Below are 15,647 nucleotides of genomic sequence, written 5' to 3' on the forward strand. Positions count from 1 at the left end.
AGGTGAGGAGGACGTCGCCGGGGCGACCGGGGCCGAGGATTCTGGGAAGGGCACACTCACAGGTGCTGTCGCTGTACACGGCGTCCTTGCCGAACATGTAGAGCTCGCCGTCCTTGGTGACGATGCTGCTGCTGCCGTTGTTGCAGGCCGTGTACACCGCCATCTTGGCCTCCAGCTTGATCATCTTCTTGGGCTTGTAGGGCTTGGGCTGCCGGCGGCTCTTGGCTGTGGGGACGGAAGGGCTCAGAGTGAGCCGGGCTCTGCCGCAAAGTGACTTCAGTAAAAAGTACAAAGGACAGGTCCTTCGTGATGGTGAATTGTGCTGCCCTCAACAACTGTATGACTCTGACTCGTTTAAATACTTTTCTGGACAACAGTGGAGTTTTTTTTTACTACCGGTATCTCTAGATGGACAGTAACTGCTAACAGGATAAATTCCTTGAGAGTTGGACAGAAACATTATTGGTTTTGGTATTTTCATAAGATATGTTGAATATACTGGGAAAAAAGTCATATTACAGGTGTTACCCTTTAAGGTGCAATGACGTGTCGTTAATTTCTCTGTAATTAAACCACAGGCCATGGAATTAGCCACGTGCCAGATCTCACAGAGCTCGTTAACTTTACGGGGAAAAGAGATGAAGGCCGATTGGTGATCAAACGTAACGAGCACTTTAAACACGGCAGCAGTGACCGAGAGGAAATGGCTGCCGGCGGCCATGTTGGTTATTTTCCACAGGCCTTGTGTCGTTAAGCAGGCGGCCAGAGCAGACAGGGACAGAGAGAGAGAGAGAGAGACAGAGCAGGCGAGCTGAGGAAGAAGAAGAAGAAGAGGAGGAGGAGGAGGAGGCCCTTACTGGACTCGCCGTCCTCCCCCTTGCTGGCGGAGCCGGTGAAGAAGACGCTTCCATCCTCGGCCACCAGGAGCGCGTGCGAGCCGTCGTGCCCCACAGAGAACTGCACGATCTTCGGCGACTTGGTGACGGGAAGCTCCACCCACTTCCCCGCAGACGGCCCGCCCTGCTTGATGCCCAGACTCTGGTACTTCCCCGTGTAGTAGATCTGCAGAGGGGAGAAGAGAGGGACTCAGGGCACTGTACACACACACATGCACACACACACACACACACACGCACGCACGCACGCACACATGCACATGAACACACAGACGCTTTCAAACACACACATGCGCGCATACAAACATACACTCCTTCAGACACGCACGCACGCACGCACACATACACTCTTTCAGACACACACACATGTGCGTACACACACACACAGACACAGCACAATAGGCTGATACTGCTATGTGGAATAACACTGCATGAGAAACGACTCCGTAGAGAGGGAGCGGTAAGCGAGAGCAGTAATCTTTTCACTGCCTGCCTCCCATACTAAATCTGCCACTATTTATGCTGTGTGAACGCATGAGGCCTCCACAGCCCTGGCCTGCAGTATTATACCTGAGACCTGAGCCCCACATCACCTGAGCCCCACATCACCGCCTCCTGCCTCACCCCCGGCCTTTCAGTGCTAACGCAGAGTAATACGGCAGTGATGTTCACGAGTCATTCGGACGCGCGTTTCCCTGGCGACAGGTATAAACTGCCACTCTGCAGGTAGCCGAGCTCCAGACGCGCGTTTCCCTGGCGACAGGCATAAACCAGCATTCCGCAGGTAGCCAAGCTCGTTTTAGGGAGATGTGATTTATATCAGTCGAGCTGGTCCTGCACATCTCGTGCTCCAGTGTCCATCCTAACGTCCTGATAAACGACTTCCCTCCGATCGGCAGGAAGAGGCCAGGACAGCCGGGACCTTTCGCCGTGAGCGGGCAGCTCGTGCCGGAGCGGGACTTCGGTGAGAGGGGCTGACAGAGAGCCCCATATTTCTGCCGGAATGAGACAGCCCAATCTAGCCGTTAGCGCAGAGCGCGGGCTGGGCGGCCGGACTGAGGCTAGTGACGGGCGCGGCAGCACGGTGAAATATGAGCACCTCACCTCTGGCTCAGGTGAAACGGAACGCTTCTGCGCCAGGACCTGACATCACAGACACACACACACACACACACACACACACACACACACAGACACAGACACACACACACACACACACACACACACACAGACACAGACACACACACACACACAGACACAGACACACAGACACACACACCTGCACGCACACACAGCTTATCCACAGAGCCACAGGTCACCCGCGGCTATTTTTAACAGCCTCACACTCTAAACAAATACCCTCACAAGAGCGCTCAAGCCTGTTCCACAGCACACCTGCTACAGGTCTCACACACACACACACACACACACACACCTGCGCGCACACACGCGCGCGCACACACTGCTACGGGTCTCACACACACACACACACGCACACACACTGCTACGGGTCTCACACACACACGCACACACGCACACACACCTGCTACGGGTCTCACACACACACACACACACACACACACCTGCTACAGGTCTCACACACACACACACACACACACACACCTGCGCACACACATGCACTGCTACGGGTCTCACACACACACACACACACACACACACACCTGCTACGGGTCTCACACACACACCTGCTACGGGTCTCACACACACACACACATTGGGCTTCTCTCTCATCTTATTCAAAGCACAGCTGTGCTTCCCTGCTCAGTTGGAAAGAGGAAACAATGAAATTACTCGCAGTTAAGTGTGTAACCTACTCCCTGAGCTGGTCAAACAGGCGTGTAACCTACTCCCTGAGCTGGTCAAACAGGCGTGTAACCTGCAGGAAAAGCAGGAGGAACAGGCTCTCTCCACAGGGAAGGGAGCAGCCTTCCGAAGGAGTCAAACAGAAAAGGCGTGACACCTCCTCGCTGGAGCCCAACCCACACAGGGGTAAAGACCTGAAGCCAAACTCCCACAATCCCAAGGGTCACATCACGTCTGCGAGAGCTTTCTATGCTCCTCCCCAGCAGGGGAATCTCAGGAAAACTGGCAACCCGTCCGGCCCATGAATACGTCTAAGAAGAAAGCCTTCACAGCTGCGGACCTGCTACTCATACAGACACGCCCTGACTCCTCCAGGCCACGTTATGGATGGTGCAGGTTAATCATCTGAAGAAGCATCAGCTCAGATACATTTTCTGAGTGACAAACGGATGTCTTCAAACCTGGGCTGTAGCAGAGGCTCATACAGACCTGCACTCAGAGGCTCATACAGACCTGCACTCAGAGGCTCATACAGACCTGCACTCAGAGGCTCATACAGACCTGCACTCAGAGGCTCATACAGACCTGCACTCAGAGGCTCATACAGACCTGCACTCAGAGGCTCATACAGACCTGCACTCAGAGGCTCATACAGACCTGCACTCAGAGGCTCATACAGACCTGTACTCAGAGGCTCATACAGACCTGCACTCAGAGGCTCATACAGACCTGTACTCAGAGGCTCATACAGACCTGTACTCAGAGGCACAGACAGACCTGTACTCAGAGGCTCATACAGACCTGTACTCAGAGGCTCATACAGACCTGTACTCAGAGGCTCATACAGACCTGCACTCAGAGGCTCATACAGACCTGCACTCAGAGGCTCATACAGACCTGTACTCAGAGGCTCATACAGACCTGTACTCAGAGGCTCATACAGACCTGCACTCAGAGGCTCATACAGACCTGTACTCAGAGGCTCATACAGACCTGTACTCAGAGGCTCATACAGACCTGTACTCAGAGGCTCATACAGACCTGTACTCAGAGGCTCATACAGACCTGCACTCAGAGGCTCATACAGACCTGTACTCAGAGGCTCATACAGACCTGCACTCAGAGGCTCATACAGACCTGTACTCAGAGGCTCATACAGACCTGTACTCAGAGGCTCATACAGACCTGTACTCAGAGGCTCATACAGACCTGTACTCAGAGGCTCATACAGAGGCCCTCCATCATTGGGAACTACAGACCGGTATCTCTCCTTCCATTTCTGTCAAAAACCATTGAACGTGCTGCATCAAATCAACTCTCTGTGTTTCTTTCACAGAATGAGCTCCTCGATCCCCATCAGTCTGGATTCAGACCAGGCCACTCGACAGAGACCGCACTCCTCTCTGTCAACGAAGCTCTCCACGCAGCCCGAGCAGCCTCCCTCTCCTCCGTCTTATTACTTCTGGACCTATCGGCAGCCTTCGACACAGTCGACCACCCCACCCTCCTGTCCTCCCTATCTGCTATGGGGATCTGTGGCACAGTCCTCAATTGGATTGAGTCTTACCTCTCAGATCGCTCCTTCCAGGTAGCCTGGGCTGGTAAAGTATCTGCGCCACACCCCCTCACCACCGGAGTCCCACAGGGCTCGGTCCTTGGTCCTCTCCTCTTCTCTCTCTACACCCAGTCCCTTGGCCCTGTCATCACAGCTCATGGTATGTCTTACCATTGCTATGCTGATGACACACAACTGTTTCTCTCCTTCCCACCCTCTGACACACAGGTCTCAGCCCGCATCACTGCCTGCCTGAGTGATATTCAGAGCTGGATGGTCCGCCACCATCTCAAGCTCAATCCAGGTAAGACAGAGCTCATTTATATTCCGGCTCTTAACTCCCCTCTCTCTGATCTCTCTATCTCCCTAGGTAATACCATCCTCACACCATCACCCTCAACTAGAAACCTTGGCGTGGTGATGGACAACAGACTGTCCCTCACCGAGCACATTTCAGCAGTGACATGTTCATGCAGGTTCTTCCTGTATAACATCCGGAGGATCCGCCCCTTCCTCACAACTTACTCGACCCAACTCCTCGTCCAGGCAGTGGTCCTGTCCCGCCTGGACTACTGTAACTCCCTGCTTGCTGGCCTCCCAGCATCATCTATCAGACCCCTGCAACTCATCCAGAACGCAGCAGCGCGTCTGGTCTTCAACCTCCCCAGACATTCCCACGTTACCCCCCTGCTCACCACCCTCCACTGGCTCCCCGTGATGGCTCGCATCAAATTTAAAACATTAGTGCTTGCCTTCAAAGCAGCCAGGGGGTCAGCCCCTCCCTATCTACGTCAACTCATCAGACCCTACACCCCAGCTAGACCTCTCCGTTCTGCTGCCACATGTCGCCTGGTCCCTGCCCCGGCTCGCACCAGCACCCGGTCACGCCTCCTGTCTGTTCTAGCCCCACGGTGGTGGAATGACCTTCCTGTGCAAGTCAGAACAGCAGAGACCCTGGCCGTCTTCAAACGTAGACTGAAGACTCACCTCTTCAAGCTACATCTCACCTCATCACCCCCCACTACCCTCTAACATCCATTAAACCTCAACTGAGTAACCACGCGTCATGTTATTTTCATGTAACTAGGTTCATCTACAACTAGGTGGGTGGGGGGGTGGGAATTTATATATATTTAAAAAAATAAAAAAAAATAAAAAAGGGGTACAATTCACACTTTTTGCAAAGTTATACCTATTGTAGCTCTCTTGCAGGAATGTTGTAAAGCGCTTGTCTCTGAGTTTTGTAATGCACTTGTTGTAAGTCGCTCTGGATAAGAGCGTCTGCTAAGAATCTATAATGTAATGTAATGTAATACAGACCTGTACTCAGAGGCTCATACAGACCTGTACTCAGAGGCTCATACAGACCTGCACTCAGAGGCTCATACAGACCTGCACTCAGAGGCTCATACAGACCTGCACTCAGAGGCTCATACAGACCTGCACTCAGAGGCTCATACAGACCTGTACTCAGAGGCTCATACAGACCTGCACTCAGAGGCTCATACAGACCTGTACTCAGAGGCTCATACAGACCTGTACTCAGAGGCTCATACAGACCTGTACTCAGAGGCTCATACAGACCTGTACTCAGAGGCTCATACAGACCTGTACTCAGAGGCTCATACAGACCTGTACTCAGAGGCTCATACAGACCTGTACTCAGAGGCTCATACAGACCTGCACTCAGAGGCTCATACAGACCTGCACTCAGAGGCTCATACAGACCTGCACTCAGAGGCTCATACAGACCTGCACTCAGAGGCTCATACAGACCTGCACTCAGAGGCTCATACAGACCTGCACTCAGAGGCTCATACAGACCTGCACTCAGAGGCTCATACAGACCTGTACTCAGAGGCTCATACAGACCTGTACTCAGAGGCTCATACAGACCTGTACTCAGAGGCTCATACAGACCTGTACTCAGAGGCTCATACAGACCTGTACTCAGAGGCTCATACAGACCTGTACTCAGAGGCTCATACAGACCTGTACTCAGAGGCTCATACAGACCTGTACTCAGAGGCTCATACAGACCTGTACTCAGAGGCACAGACAGTCCGTCAGTTTCCCTGGCACAGGTACAGACACCTGCGAGCATGATGCAGGCCAACGCCCTCGCCCACACACACACACACACACACACACGCACACACGCACACACGCGCACACACACACACACACACACACACACACACACACACACACGCACACACGCACGCACGTGCACGCACGCAGGCCCACGCCCACACACACACACACACACACACACGCACGCGCGTGCACACAGGCCCACGCCCACACACACACACACGCACGCGCACACACGCCCACGCCCACGCCCACACCCACACCCACACACACACACACACACCCACATAGCAGTCATGCCTCAGTGTGTGGCCCCTCCCACAGCATTCCTGGACACCCACCTTTCCTGTGGCTGTTTTCATCAGGGCAAACTCCCTGCCTGCACCCAGCAATGCCGCCTCCTCATCGAACCCCGTGCCTGAGGAAAAACACACACACATTCACACACGCGCATATACACACACACACACACACATTCACACACACACACACAACACAGGTTAGTTGGGAGCCCACTACAGAAGCATTAAAACTATAATTTCTACAAATAAAAAGAAAATGTATATTTCCCCCCATACCCCCTCCTCCCTGACACAACTGTGTTTCCCAAATACTCTGACAGAAACACACATACAAACTGTCCAATACAAACAGACACACCTAAAAACTGCCAGACAGACAGACAGACAGACAGACAGGGCAGGGACCAGGAGAGAGGGTTCAAAAGAATGGAAGAGGAAAGGTCAGGATGGTGTGAAAAGGGAGGGCAGGAGAGGAGAGAAGAGGTCTAGCGGAAGTGAACAGAAAGAGAGAGAGAGGGAGAAAGAGGGGTGAAGGACAGACTCATTGATGATGTGCAGGTCCTTCTCCAGGTCAGAGAGAGAGGGAGAGGGAGAGGGAGAGAGAGAGAGAGAGAGAGAGAGAGAGAGAGAGAGAGAGAGAGAGAGAGAGAGAGAGGGACAGACTCACTGATGATGTGCAGGTCCTTCTCCAGGTCAGAGAGAGAGGGAGAGGGAGAGAGAGAGAGAGAGAGAGAAGGACAGACTCACTGATGATGTGCAGGTCCTTCTCCAGGTCAAACAGGGAGATCCCGCAGGCATGCAGACACTTGCGGGCCAGTTTGAGCTGCAGCTCCTGCTGCAGGGTGGGGTCTCGGCTGGTCGCATAGATCCGCACCACAAACCCGTCCTGGGACACCAAAAACACAGCGTTGCTTAGCAACAAACCCGTCCTGGGACACCAAAAACACAGCGTCGCTTAGCAACAAACCCGTCCTGGGACACACAACACATGTTGTGTACCCGCAAACTCACCCGAACCCGCAAACTTACCCAAACCCGCAAACTCACCGACTGTTCGACGCTTAACTATGCAACCCGCCTAACTACGGTTCCTTCAATGATATCTAACAGGAGTGGGCATGAGATCCAGAAACAGATATGTCCCTCCATCACCACCCCTCTGTTCAACAGGGAACCTCCAGCACCGTATCAATACCTCCAGTATCCATCCCTCTACACCTGCAGAAAATGAGCCGGGCTCCTCCAGCCAGGGCCCCTACACTCGCTCCACTGACCCTGACTGGCACAGCTCTGCAGACCACACCCCCTCCTGCAGTGACACTCACAACACAGTCATGAACTCTTCAAACTGAGGGATCTCCTCAGGCAACATTCAGGCAAAACATTCTCACCGGCCCTCCGGCAAGATCACCGGGATGAATGCCTTATCCAGACCAGCAGGCAAACCGGACTGAAAACAACGAAGCAGCAAAGATGGCGGATACTGAATGAAATAGCCTGAAGACGGATTTACCCCGAAATGACACAAACGGGCTGTAGAGGGCATGAAAAAATGCCCAGTCCTGTTCAACAGACATTTAACTATTAACAGCATTTCTAGAAATAATTAAACCCAGAACATCCAATGGGATTTTATTCGATTAACCAGGAAATCTTGTAGTGCGAATACAGAGTATTCATGCTTTGTATTGTTAGAAAACTGATGTCATGGGGATCAAGTCGGTGTCTTTGGTGGTGGGGCGCTGAGTAAACAGCTTGAGACCTATGGGTCAGCACGCAGCCAGATACAGGTCAACCCGGGGTGATAGCCTTACAGAGATAGTGCAAGCAGGATTATTGATGCACTGTTTTGTCCTGATTGTGTCTTTTTGATGACGTGGGGTTTTTTGTATACAAGCAGAAAGTGCAATAGTTCGGGGAGACTCCTCAACACGGCCTTCTATGCATCACATGCGTATAGCCACCTCACTGCACACACTTCGCACCAGTGTACATCGCCATTAATAACATGCTGTAGAATAAACTGCATTCACTTTAACCTGCCATTCCTCTTTGACTCTTACCACTGCACACCTAGCAGTGTTTAGGTCCAAACATACACACAGAACTCAGGATATCTGCACATCGTAGTCACTTGCCTATACACTAGTGTCATAGCAGGATGCACAAGCCAGAGGCACGTCCGTGCCTACCAAGATAGACAGCGACCCGTATGGAGCCACACTACAAGTGGACAGCAGTCTCCAGCTTCCATGCATAACTGTTAGCACAGAGGAAAGATTTTGTTTTTGGAATCAGACAACAGAGATAACGTTAAATTAATCCCGTTCCAGTAGCACCGGGTAAGACTACAGGCATTCCTTCACCACTCAGGTACCTCCACTGTTTGTGTATCTAAGGACTTTTCTTACAATCTCATACATCAGGTTTGTTGACGTGTCAGTCACAGTGCTGCTTGATGAAAAAGAGCTTGCAGGCTACGCTAGCTGTTCCTGTGTAACCCGCTGCTCACACATCTCATTCCCTAAATTCGTTTGGCTTGTCTTGCTGTGACGTCTTAAATCAAGCGTGCTCAATGCTGTACTGCGCCAAGCCGAAAACCAGCACCCACACCGGCCCTTACTGGGTTACACCGGCACCCCCGTCCCGAGCAAGGCCAGCTCTCAGGTGGAAACTCTCACCTGGTGCAGCACCTTCTTCACCGTTACACGAGCGCAAACTCACAGGACACCCACAGCACGTTTGCCAATGCCCCCAAAAACGTCTGTTACAGCACTGAGGCATCTCCTCCTCGCTCACGATGAGACCCATTACCTACTTATCAAAGGAGGAGGAGGTGAGGCAGACTCTAAACAAGCTGGTCACTCCAGCTGAAGGAGTCCATTCAGGGGCCCATCGATCTCGGGCAGGTAATTAACAACCACCACTTACTGCCCAGATTTCCAGGTCCACCCGCTGCCACGGAAACCAACTCTAAAATCAGAGATGGCTTCTTCAGCTCTGTACACGGCAAGTCCTTACAACAATTAATATTTACTCAAATAAATACGCAGTTAAAATGACTGCATCGAGGGCCCCTAAATTCTGCACAATAACCGTTTCACCACGACGGTATTAAAAATGAAAACATGCTTTTTTTCCCACACCACCATTTATTTATCGCACAGCCAATGGCATAATGCGAATTTAACTGGAAGTACTCGCTAACCATTTAAAGCAATAAAATAATATTGACTGGTGCTTGCAGAGTGCAGTGAGCCTAATTAATCAGCTGGCAGTGCGGTGTGGGCACCGCCAGACTCAGTGAGCACCAACGCCACTGGCACAGAGCGTCAGGATAACGCAGAGAGAGAAACACACACTGCTTCCACTCCAATGCCCACAACACAGCGTCTGCCCAGAGCGGAGGGATTTACAGGCTCATTAACTACACATGCACAGATTGTGCACAGGGTAGATCTATTGCATAGTAATGCTTTTTTTTTTTGTGTAACACTTTGTGTATGAGACTGAGAACAGTGCAGACTGTGGCCACTTCAGGTAACAGAAGGCGCCAGAATCGTGAGGTGTGAAATGGGGGGGGGGGGCAGCCGTGGGGCCCTGGGCCTTACATGGCGATGCGTACCTCAGCGCTGGCTGAAGCAGAGGCCTGGAGCTGCGGGGGGGGGGGGGGGGGGGGGGGGTGCGTCCCCCACCCCCCCCCACCACCACGCGAGCTCGTCCGCTGCATCCCCACATCCTCATTACTCATTATGCAAATGAGACCGTGCGGCAGATGTGTAAATTTCATATCATACCCCCCCCACTCCCCCTCCGCTTTGCATAACAGCCACTGGGGAGAGCATTCACTCGGGGGGGGGGGGGGGGGTGGAGGGTGTGCTTCGCTCTGACAGAATGATGTACAGCAGGACTGGGGAACAGCAAGCATCAGTTGCCAGCGTGTTCACTATAAACCCACCGCCAAATACCCGTATGAATCATATTTACCCACCGCCAAATACCCGTATGAGTCATATTTACCCACCGCCAAGTACCCGTATGAGTCATATTTACCCACCGCCAAGTACCCGTATGAGTCATATTTACCCACCGCCAAGTACCCGTATGAGTCATATTTACCCACCGCCAAATACCCGTATGAGTCATATTTACCCACCGCCAAATACCTGTATGAGTCATATTTACCCACCGCCAAATACCCGTATGAGTCATATTTACCCACCGCCAAGTACCCGTATGAGTCATATTTACCCACCGCCAAGTACCCGTATGAGTCATATTTACCCACCGCCAAATACCCGTATGAGTCATATTTTCCAGCAGAAATCACATGACTGTGTGAAAGACAATTTATTCTAACAAGGTGCTTTGCCTCCCAAAACAAGTTGCACAGGATTCAATTTTGTCATTTAGTCAACAATAAATGAACAAAAATTATTAAGAAAAGAACATTTCACATGCCAGAGGTACACAAAGGTACAAGATCTGTGAGATCAGGGGAGGGAAGAATTTCTGTGTTAAATATGAGCTAATTATTGAAAAGGTTTCTCATTGAGGTTTCTATTAGACTGCAAAATAAGCAAAGCATTGTTGTACTATTACTATTAAAATATAATTATCCTGCATGGCTAATATACTATCTGGTACTCAAATGCAGCTGGAAAGACAGAACGTGCGCACACAGAGGGCTCTGGCATGCCAGCCATCTGAAAGCTAACAGAACCAGACCTCTCTCCCTCTCTCAGACCCCACAGTCAGCACTGCAGAGCGCTTCACGATTGGCCGCTGCAGCCTGTCACCTGGCAACCCGGCAGATCCTGCAGCAAAGCCAGCCAATCACAGCCCAGTTATATACCATTCTCCCAGTCAAAGCACACGGGCTGGAACAGCCACAGAGGGAAGGCTGTCTCCATCTGACGGTCCGGCCAGAGAAACAGAGCACTGCAGGCAGTAATATCTGCTCCACACGACTCCAGACTCCACACTCAGCATCTTACACTTTACGAAAGGAAATGTTCAGAGTCAAACACAGAGAATGTGAATGTGATGGTACTCACATCTTTGCAAGCGGCGATTTGGTTGATGTACTCTCCATCAGTGAAGACGATGCTCTGCCCCTCAGCCTGCCCACCTTGCACATCAACAAGAGAGAGACACTGATTATTAAACAAGAAAGGTATGGGGTAATAGCGGGGCAGGGGTAATAGCGAGTGTGGGGTAATAGCGGGTGTGGCTGGGGTAATAGCGGGTCAGTACCAGGCATGGTGATGGATCCCTCCTGCTCCAGGGTCTCAGGGTTGATCTTGATCGCGCTCAAGCTGTGACTGTTCATGTCCCGATACAGCAGACAGCCCTATGCACAATCGCCATAGTTACACCATAGCAACTAAACAACAGCCGAAATCACCATGGGAACTAACACACAGTACGTTCTGGGGCCTTGACCGTAAGAGAAGGTCTGATCTCCTCTCCAAAGGCTCTGATGGAGAAGCACACTTTAAATAACCAATTCAAATCATCTGCCAATCAGATTACACCGTGTTGAGTCTACAGGGAGATCTGCGTAGGTTACACCGTGTTGAGTGTACAGGGATATCTGTGCAGGTTACACCGTGTTGAGTGTACAGGGATATCTGTGCAGGTTACACCGTGTTGAGTGTACAGGCAGACCTGTGCTGGTATTTGCCTGGAATGTTCCAGAAACTCGACAGAGTACTGGGGGATGTTTCACCAACGCTTGGTTTGATGAAAACAATTCTGTCTTTCAGCATCAAGATAAAATTCCCCAGATAGCCCAGCAGACCACATAGGAATGATCGAACAGCGTTCAGTCTAAAGATCACAAGGGCCAGATCAAAGCAGCAGATTAATGTTGCGTTGACACGTAGTGCCCCTAGATAAGAAACACCTTCGACTGACTCAGCGGGGGAGTAAACACAGTCAGGCGCCAAATTTCATCCCATCAACACAAACGCCCCCTCAGAACTCACCTGAGCGAACCCAAGCCACGACCTCTTCTCCTTCCGGTTCCTGATGCGGGACGTGGAATTGTACACGTGGCCCTGCGACCAATCACATGTTAGAGACACAGATTAGAGACTCACGCACAGCCCAGTCCACCATCACTGAGCAAACTCATCCAGGGCTCCACACCGCTCCCATTTTAGAATAATTTACACCTGAAAACTGATGTGTGCTCACTGGAAAATTCATGCAGGAGCACATCTAATTGGGATGCATAAGCGCGCTCCTAAATTCTTCCAACTTCAGGGCAGACGCACTCCTTGGAAAAATATTAGTACAGAGCCACTAGTCTAGTTTACACTTCCTCAGCAAACATTTTCAAAACAGGGGACGAGCCAGAATTAAAATTTCCTAAAATGAAACTGAGAAAGAATTACAGATAAGAGGTTTTAGACTCAGCATGGATGGACTGTGTGTACCAAAAACAACTACACAAACACAATAAATTTACATCCAGTGTGACTTACCCAGATTACATTCATTTACACGTGATCCATTTACACAGCTACACATGTACCCAGATCAGTCGGGTTAAGTAGCGTGACTGGGGAGTGTAAACGGCTTGGAACCCAAGCTGTGACTGGGATCTGAACCTGTGGCTGGGATCTGAACCTGTGACTGGGATCTGAACCTGTGACTGGGATCTGAACCTGTGGCAGGGATCTGAACCTGTGACTGGGATCTGAACCTGTGACTGGGATCTGAACCTGTGACTGTGATCTGAATCTGTGGCAGGGATCTGAACCTGTGACTGGGAGCTGAACGTGTGACTGGGATCTGAACCTGTGACTGGGATCTGAACCTGTGGCTGGGAGCTGAACCTGTGACTGGGAGCTGAACCTGTGGCAGGGATGTGAACGTGTGACTGGGATCTGAACCTGTGACTGGGATCTGAACCTGTGGCTGGGATCTGAACCTGTAGCTGGGATCTGAACCCTTGGCTGGGATCTGAACCCTTGGCTGGGATCTGAACCTGTGGCTGGGATCTGAACCTGTGACTGGGATCTGAACCTGTGGCAGGGAACTGAACCTGTGCCTGGGATCTGAACCTGTGGCAGGGATCTGAACCTGTGGCAGGGATCTGAACCTGTGCTGGGATCTGAACCTGTGGCAGGGATCTGAACCTGTGGCAGGGATCTGAACCTGTGCTGGGATCTGAACCTGTGCTGGGATCTGAACCTGTGGCAGGGAACTAAACCTGTGACAGGGATCTGAACCTGTGGCTGGGATCTGAACCTGCGACTGGGATCTGAACCTCTATGAGGCTGCGGCAGCCCCAGCGGCGGTACCCGCAGCGCACCGTTAAGCCCCGCGCGGCCGCAGCAGTGCATGCTGGGAAGCCCTACCCTGACGGTGCCGCTGTAGCCAGAGCCCACTTTGTAGAGGCCGTCCTTGCAGAGCAGGTAGAGGAAGGAGCCATCGGTCTGCAGCTGGCACCGCTCGTCCTCGCCCACGGGCACCTCCTTCAGCGTCCACTTGTTCATCAGTGCCGCCCGCTTGATGCCGCTGCCCAGCCAGTCCTGGATCTGCACCTTGCCCACCAGCACCGCCTGCACGCTCCTCTGCAGCCCTGTCAGGATGGTGGGCACCTGCGGGACGGGGGGGAAGCGTCAGAGCATCAGAGCGTCAGAGTGGGGCCATCTTCTCCTCTCCGCCCCGCCTGGCAAAGTGTGCTCCACACGGGTTGCTAAACTGCTAAACGCCAGCCCCAGGCCACACAAACCCGCCCCCCCCCCCGCCCCCCTGCCAGGCCCCGCTGCCGTCGCAGCTGAGTAATGCTGACGGACGCTGTTTTGCTTCACTGTGCGTTTCTCTGGGATGCTGCACTGTAAACACAGAGCTAAAGGGCGCTAGTCAGGAGCGTAAACAGGCCGGAGCTGAACTACCCCCCGGGCAGGACTTTTCAAGGGTCCCCAAAATCAGCACAAGCACAAACAGAGCCGTCAGCATCCCGAGCTGAAAGGTCCCCAAATCCCTTCTCTCCACGAGTGAGCTCCGCGGTGCTCAGCCACAGCTGCCCATGAATGACCTGTGACCGGAGCACGGGAGAGAGCCAGTTTGTATTCGCTCTGCTCGATCATTACACCCTGAGCAGGACTGAAGTGTGACAGACTCTCCCGCCCCTCCCCTTGACCCACACTGCATCACTGAGGAGTAGGGCTCTATTCGAGCCGGCACTTGTTTGGCTGTCGGTCTGAACACTAATCTACCGTCTCTCCGACTCGTGAGACGCCAGGGCTGATTTCACTGTGGGTGACAGACTCTGCTGACTCATCCCTGAATACTTCATTCCTGAAGAACAAAAACAAGAACAGAGCACAGCCCCTCCCTAATGCATCCATTAACCTGCCAGCGAGCCTCTGTGCAGCAGCCTCAGTTTAAGGGTGAGGAGCAGCCTCAGTTTAAGGGTGAGGAGCAGCCTCAGATTAAGGGTGAGGAGCAGCCTCAGATTAAGGCTGTGCACCAGCCTCAGTTTAAGGGTGAGGAGCAGTTCCACAGCAGGATAGACACAATGAAGGGCTCAGCTCCATCTCAATCAGCGATACTGACACTGCAGTCCACTCTCAGAGTGAGCCAAACACACCCCAATGTCAGAGGGGGGGAGGAGCGGGGGGAGAGAGGGAGGGAGAGAAGGAGAGGGAGAGAGAGAGGGGAGGGAGAGAGAGAGAAGGGGAGAGGGTGAGAGAGAGAGGGAAAGAGGGTAATAGAGAGACAGAGAGGGGGGGAGAGAGGAGGAGAATGACAGAGAGAATGAGGGAGGGACAGAAAGGGAGGTTTGGCAGGACCTGAGGGGGCACGCTCACTGAAACGGGCCAGTATGGTCCTGCTACCTGGAGGGCTAAGCCAGTCCCCTGGATAAACGGACTAATTCCACAGCAGAATAACAGAGCCCACATCCTTCATTAAAGCCCCATCACTCTGTCCTACAACACAGAGGCACAGAAACCTGGC

The 15,647-nt window shown here is 52.3% G+C and overlaps 1 protein-coding gene across 16 annotated transcripts in view; it reads right to left on the bottom strand.

Annotated features, from left to right (window-relative positions):
* mycbp2 (MYC binding protein 2) overlaps window positions 1-15,647 on the bottom strand; it is a 104,413-nt gene that overhangs the window by 62,176 nt on the left and 26,590 nt on the right. For 14 of the 16 annotated variants that reach the window (XM_035392821.1, XM_035392816.1, XM_035392819.1 and 11 more), the window contains 8 exons: window positions 14,042-14,284; window positions 12,662-12,733; window positions 11,928-12,024; window positions 11,729-11,802; window positions 7,419-7,557; window positions 6,711-6,787; window positions 858-1,062; window positions 61-225 (listed from right to left, as the gene is read on the bottom strand). In XM_035392821.1, coding sequence (XP_035248712.1) covers window positions 61-225; window positions 858-1,062; window positions 6,711-6,787; window positions 7,419-7,557; window positions 11,729-11,802; window positions 11,928-12,024; window positions 12,662-12,733; window positions 14,042-14,284 — 1,072 coding nt within the window. Of the gene's footprint in view, window positions 1-60; window positions 226-857; window positions 1,063-6,710; window positions 6,788-7,216; window positions 7,240-7,338; window positions 7,362-7,418; window positions 7,558-11,728; window positions 11,803-11,927; window positions 12,025-12,661; window positions 12,734-14,041; window positions 14,285-15,647 lie in introns of those variants that run through there. The other 2 variants (XM_035392832.1, XM_035392833.1) reach the window with 2 other exon arrangements.

The sequence above is a fragment of the Anguilla anguilla genome, chromosome 15 (assembly GCF_013347855.1).
Source record: "Anguilla anguilla isolate fAngAng1 chromosome 15, fAngAng1.pri, whole genome shotgun sequence".
In the NCBI taxonomy this organism is placed as follows: domain Eukaryota; kingdom Metazoa; phylum Chordata; class Actinopteri; order Anguilliformes; family Anguillidae; genus Anguilla; species Anguilla anguilla.